The 6,960-nt window shown below is 27.4% G+C and overlaps 1 protein-coding gene across 3 annotated transcripts in view; it reads left to right on the forward strand.

Moving 5' to 3' along the window:
* Positions 1–6,386, forward strand: part of LOC118072781 (Down syndrome cell adhesion molecule-like protein Dscam2) — a 109,680-nt gene extending 103,294 nt beyond the window's left edge. For 2 of the 3 annotated variants that reach the window (XM_035092889.1, XM_035092890.1), the window contains exons 21-28: positions 1,399–1,540; positions 1,630–1,757; positions 2,254–2,682; positions 4,017–4,301; positions 4,391–4,677; positions 4,752–5,010; positions 5,098–5,188; positions 5,859–6,386. In XM_035092889.1, coding sequence (XP_034948780.1) covers positions 1,399–1,540; positions 1,630–1,757; positions 2,254–2,682; positions 4,017–4,301; positions 4,391–4,677; positions 4,752–5,010; positions 5,098–5,188; positions 5,859–6,315 — 2,078 coding nt within the window. In that variant the 3' untranslated portion in view covers positions 6,316–6,386. Of the gene's footprint in view, positions 1–1,398; positions 1,541–1,629; positions 1,758–2,253; positions 2,683–4,016; positions 4,302–4,390; positions 4,678–4,751; positions 5,015–5,097; positions 5,189–5,858 lie in introns of all 3 variants that reach the window. The other variant, XM_035092891.1, reaches the window with a different exon arrangement.
* Positions 6,387–6,960: the final 574 nt, after the last annotated feature.

The following is a 6,960-nucleotide window of genomic DNA, read 5'->3' on the forward strand; positions in this document are numbered from 1 at the left end:
TATTTTAATGAGAAAGTTTGTTTTGTTTCACAAATAAGATGGAATTTGTTAATAAGTTATAATAAATAAATATGTAATAAAGCGTAAATTATTTGTTTTATTGTTAAACAATACAATTATTCAAAGTTTAAAAACTTAAAAAGTATTTGAGTATTAATAGTTAAAGTACAGGAAGTAAGAGTTAAGCAGGATTGAGAGAAATAATTAGTTCTCTCGACAAAGTTGATACAATAAAGAGAAATCTTTAAACTTACGAGAATGTAATTTCCCGTTGTTATTCGGGTACACGAAACTTTTTCATGATAACTAAAGTTTCTTTACTCTATTTATCTTTCATAATTAAATATAAACATGATATCTTCTTGAATAATTTGGATCATAAACTGTATAGATTCAATTTTAATGAAGAAAAGGTATCATTAAATCATTCATTCCAAATATAATCAATAATTTTAAAAGCAGTTGATAAAATTAATTTTACAAAGTATTCCTGTTCGATAAAATTAATCTTATAATTTTAATAAAAAAACTCTGAAAAAATATTGATAATAAATCTATATTTTCATTCATAACAAAAGTTAGTAATAGTAAAAATTTATCATGATTGAATCAAAAAAGTAAAAGAATCGTGTTTTTATAAAGATAAGTATAAGCCTACTATATTTAAGTAATGTGAACATAATATTAATATAAAGATGTAAAAATCGACATAGAAGGACAGAAAAGAAAATTAATAATTGTAATCCATGTTAACAAAAAATGAGATAAATATTCTAAAAGTATCTTAATAACAATATTTAATTGATAACTTGACCAACAATATGTATATGTACTTCATTCAGCTCTGATAAATCCTAATGGTAGCAGACATACTCAAAACTGTTTTGCTTAAGATGATGTATTTATTACACCAATAAAAAAATCGAATAAAAGTTATCTTACAAAGTGGAATTATTATGGAGTAAAAGAACAAATTATAGTATTTTTTAGGATAAATTTTACTTTTCTGTGCTGGATGTCACGATTTCAAGTGTGAAAATTTTCATGGACATCATTAGTGTAAATTTCACATTTAACAATATTTCTCTACACTCATAATGTTATTCTATAAAATTTATACAGTTACAAAATTCTTAATACTTTTTAAATTCAACAGAATATATATATCTACATAGACGAAGATATAAATGAATTGTTCTCTTTTATAATAAAATGATCCGATTATTCATTGTTTGTGAAAAAATTTTCCATTTTAATACTGTTTTTATCTTTTATTATCAAAAATGTATTCTATTGTAGATCATTAATCCGAAAACAATACAGTATTTAACTTAAACCAATTTTTTCTAAGTAAAATTCAATAATCATAATAATGAATTTATTTGTGTCGTTAATCAGTTCCAGCTGCTATTGTTTCATTTGGAATACTAGTCGTAACATCTTGGCGAGTAGATGTTAAATTTCCTTGCCTGTCAGTTGGAATCCCTCCACCATCAGTAGAATGGAGACTGGGTGATGTTAAATTACAAAAAAATCAGAGGTTTAATTCAAGATTCATTTTCAAAAAAAAATTATTATGAAAAATTTTTTATTTAAATGTAATAAATTTAATTCTGTTTTTCTGTAAAGATTGGATATTGGACAAGATCATACTTTAATTCTGCGAAATATTCAAAGAAGCCAAGAAGGAAACTATTCGTGCCATGTTAAAAATTCTTTAGGATTTGATGAAATAGTTTACAGTCTTCAAGTTCAAGGTAATTTTTTCTAAGTTTACTTGCCATTAGTAAGTTAAGTAATTATAATTGATGTTATTTGAGTAAATTAGTTATAGTAAATCGTAAACAATGCTATTTCATAATATTTACATGAATATCGAAAAATATACAGATATCTATTGTATTTTTTTTATCAAATATACACTCAACAGTCGAGCCAATAACAGGGTTATAACATAAACCAAAAGAAATAAAAATACAGAGTTGTACAGAAGGTCTTAAATTAATAAAAAAACTAATTTTATATACAGAAAAAAATATAATGCATCAAGAAAAAGTTGATAACAAAAATAAAAAATCTTGTATAGAATTTGAACAAGTACTATCGTTTATTTAAAAAAACAAAGACATTAGTTAACACATTAATTCAAAGATCATGATTTATCGGAAATTATATTTTACTGTAGGTTGGGTAATACTGCAAAGTGTTTTGTTGGTTTACTACTAAGTTTTAATTGACAAACTTTATGCATAGTTCCGCCTACACCACCGACGCTTCTTGCTACTGGCACTACAACGGATGCTGTACAACTACAGTGGAAACAAGGAGATAATGGGGGTGCCCCGATTAAAGGATTTGTATTGGCTTATCGAAAAGAATTTGCAGAATGGGAAGAAGTTATGCTCGATAGACGAGCTAGTACTCATTTACTAGGGGGACTACAGTGTGGAACTAAATACCAATTTACTTTAGCAGCATTCAATCGTATCGGTAGTGGAAGTGCCAGCAAAATGGAAACTGCAAAAACAAAAGGATCTCCACCAATAGCACCCCCTAAAAAACATCTCATTCGTACTAATATGACTTCTGTTATGTTGGAATTAGCTACTTGGCAGGACGGTGGTTGTCCTTTACTTTATTTTGTGATTGAATACAAAAGACTGCCTGGTGACTGGCTTCTTGGTAATGTTTTCTAAATTATCAACTTTTTTAAATTAAGTGTATCGTAGTGACTTCAAAAAATGAGATCTAAATATTATTTAATTCTATTATGTTATAAGAAATTTTTATGAGATTATAGTCCTAATTACTTGAGAGTTTGAATAAATGTTGTCACCTAGTTCTTCATAAACATTTTATTTTTAAAAGCTAGAATTATTTATAAACCTTCTTAAAAAGTAAAAAAAAACAATTGTAGACTTTTGTGACAAATACTTGTTAAATTATTGTTTTTGTTTTTTAGAATAAAAAAATAGTTTATAAACTTTTAAGTTGGTTCATAATTAATTCAACAATTAATTAAGTAACAGAAGTACAGCAACTAAATTTTGATTTAGCATGAGCACTGTTGTTAACGACTTCTAGTTTATACTCTAGAATTGCTTTATGGGGAACAAACGAATATTAAAAATAATTAATTCAACATAATGAAATTTCTCTTTGTTTAGAATAAGAATAGTTTTTATTTAATTGTTTTCGTATTATATTCTAAAGTAAAAATTATCAAAGTTATTTAAAAACTATAAAAGGTTGGAACGATAATGATTTGAAACAGAAAGATTTAACTAAAAAAAAAGATAAATTATAGATATAGCTAGCTCGATTTAATTTGTAGTTAGATATAAATGACGATAACGATTATCAATAGAGTTACAAAAGTTAATGTATTTACTTTTTGGTTCTTGATACTATTAAAACTTTCCAATGTCTGATATAATATCGGTATTTCTTATATCTAGAGAAGACATGTGCAATATTGATTATACTCAGAGGTTTCTAAAGTCAACAACTCGTATTTTAGAACATGACACATATTGTACTAATATACTCAGATGTTTTATTATTAAATTTATGATTTTCTTGCCAATTCTTCAATAAAAAAATTTCGAAATTTATAAAATAAAAATACAATTTTAATTTTGTTTATTTTCCATTAAATTTTCTGTAATTTAAACAAAGTTAGATTTTAACTTTAGATTTGTCGATAGTTTAAGACGCAAAAGCTTAAGATTTATTCAAGTAGAAAAGAATCAGTTCTTTGCTAAAACCAATATCTTTCCAATTACCAAGACGATAGAAAGTAAACATGTTTTGGAAGATCAAATTTTACTCAAGTTTCTTTATTTATTTAGGGTAACTAGCTTTCAGTTACTCATTTATCTCTCAACTTACTCTCAATTATTCAGATAGTTGAAAGATGAATATCAGAATGACTTTACGAAAACCAGAAAACGTTTTGATGCACTGGTACATGAAAATGTATTGATATAATGAATGAAATTATTTGATTGTTTCAGTATCTAACAACGTACCACCTCAATCGAGATTTCCAATAGTGAACTTAGAGAGTGGGTCTAGCTATGAGTTACGAGTAACTGCATATAATAATGCTGGATCAACTCAAGTGGAATACTTGTTCAGCACTATGAGTTCGAGTGATATAACAAGGATTCATGAAAGTCCTCCGTCGGGAATTGAGGTCACTCCTCTGTATCTTGATGCTCAAGTTCTTGCTCCTAGTCTTATTTCTGTTATTGCAGTAGTTTTGGTCGTTGGTGGAGTCTGCTTTTGTCTCAGGAATCGTAATGCATTACTTCTCATTCCCATTAACATTGTAGTACTTATACTAGTTTTAATGAGAATCCGTGAATAAACACTTTGTGAATTTCAGATTCCATAAGAAGTAGAGGAAACAATGATCGAAATTCTCAAACACAAGTTGCATTAGATAATAAACATAACATGGAACAACGGGAACAGTTTTATGCAACTGTTCGTAAACCTAGTCAACAATCGCCTTGTCGTGAGGTGAACGCGTTGGAACGTATACCTGAATACTCAGAAGACATTTATCCATATGCCACATTCCATTTACCGGAACAGGAGAATCTATCTGCCAATCCTATAAGACAAGCATATTTCTACGAACGAAATGAAACAATGCTTCAAAGTTCTCAGGTAAGAAAGTAAATATATTATTTATGGATGTTTATTTGACATTTTTATTAAATTATTTTCTTGAAATATTTTAGTGTGATGTTGATCAATATACGAAAGTTCGAAGTCGATCAAGGCGTAAATCAAAATCGTTCAAGTCTGAGTCTGAAGAATATGATACTTTAGGCTCTGACAGTGATACAGAAGTTGGAACGAGCAGTCGAACTGAGTCATCAAATCATTTGGATGATTCAGCACCAACATCAATTTTAGCACGTTCGCCCGGACCAAATTCAGGACCACAACGAGGCCGGGAACAACGATTAGCCATATTTCCAAGACCGGTTCATCATAGTAAGTTAGTATTCGATTTTGTGTTAATAATTAAATTTAATTATTTGTGTCTAATTATTGTGATATTTCTAAATGAAATTATCGCAGATGTACTATACCACACGCACGAATCAAGTACATCAACCGAGCCGTCACCAATTTCTGAGAGAAAAACGTTCCCTAGATTAGAAAAAAACCGGTAAGAAAATGTTTCACTTTTATTTTATAATTAGTTATATTTTAAAATGCATTTTAAAAATTTAATTAAAGATCATAAAATTGAACTTTTCTTTATTTAATCAAGCTAAAGTTAAATTTTTTATTTAGTTTATACAATAAACATCCTAAAGTTTAATTGAAGCTCATCAACTAAATAAATGTATTTAGAAGAAAAATAAAAGAGTTTCGTTAGATTTTCTTTTATTGAAAGTTGTAAAAAAAAAAAAAACTAAGTACATTGTTAATTTGCAAAACTCTTATGTGTAGTATAAACATTTGCGAGAAATTAAAATCAGTAGTAGAAGTTTATAATAGCTAGGAGTTTACCTTGAAGCAATTATCAATAATTTGCATTAAAATACTTTAAATCGAATACTTAAAACATTATTTAAGTTACGATGTTAAATTTTTTTCAAATAAGAAATTATAGTAAGAAGTATCATTGATGGTATTTTTTTAAAGGTATAAAGTTAATATTAATTAAATATGAAAGTAAAAAATGAAGAAACAAAACAGCCCAAGTTTAATCGCAAACTTCGACCACCTTATGACTTTCATTTTAATAAATAAATTTTAAGCATGTCGAAGTGATTCTTCAAATCATTTTTAAACATTGCTTGAACGAATTGCCAATATTTTTTCTTTTTCAGAAATCACAATTTTACGGGCGATAATTCTATAATTGGATCTCGAGTTCAAAACATAGTACGACCATCACCAAAAACTTCTGATTCAGGAATGCGATCATATTCTGCCACACCATCGCCAAATCATTCACTTATAGGCGCATGTTCAAGTTTATTAGTTAATCGAAATAAAGAAAAATCGCGTCGCTCAGTCGAATCATTGTGCTTATTTAACGATGCTCAATTATCACGAAATTATCAACGAACCTCGAAGTTACGATCTCGAGAACAAGTTGGGGAAGATTGGGGTAATGAGTTATCTACATTAGAGCTTAAGCCGCCTACGGGTTTCATGGATGCTCACGAAACTAGCGAGGCGGAATGTGATATTGACATGAAGTTAAAGCTTGAGAGAAAACGTTCCGGGCTAATTTCAAACTCCTTGTCAAAATCACCTAAAGACTTTACCATCACTGTCTGAAAAAAAATTTATTGTTCTAAATGTCAAGACTTAAATATATTACGCTATTTAAGAGCTAAATTGAAAAGTAATTTAATAATTAAGTACCAAAATGAAAATAAGTGTTTTGTCTTCAAATTATGATATTCAAAAATATGTAAAATAAAAGAAATATTTTTTTAAAATTTTTGTCATTTTTTAATTCCAATTATTCCTTATTCTCACTACATAGTTGGAGCGTTATTTCATGAATATTTATGTTACCACACATGAAAAGTAAAATATTTAAAATTATAAATAAAATACCAAAAAAAAAATTAACTAGCAAAAATTTATTTGTACCATTGTACACCTAGTAATGTACTCTTTGAATGATTAATCAAACCTATTACAGTTATTACAAAAACCATACTTTTTGAATTATTTAAGATTTTAATTTGAAAAGATTCTAACCATTTCAAATTTAATCGGAGTTTTAAAAGTTAATCCAAGTTTTTTAAGAACATAAAATTTTTTTATAGCTATCTGAGTTTCTTTTAACAGGTTCTTATATTTTTTTTCTTTTATGGAAGCATATTTTATTAATTAACTTTTTCTTAAAACCAAGCTAAAAACCTTCCAGCAATTGCTAGTTGTAAACTTGTATGATATAACAAACGATACAAT

This window comes from Chelonus insularis, unplaced genomic scaffold, assembly GCF_013357705.1.
Source record: "Chelonus insularis isolate UGA/USDA-ARS -01 unplaced genomic scaffold, ASM1335770v1 contig_94_pilon, whole genome shotgun sequence".
NCBI classification, from domain to species: Eukaryota; Metazoa; Arthropoda; class Insecta; order Hymenoptera; family Braconidae; genus Chelonus; species Chelonus insularis.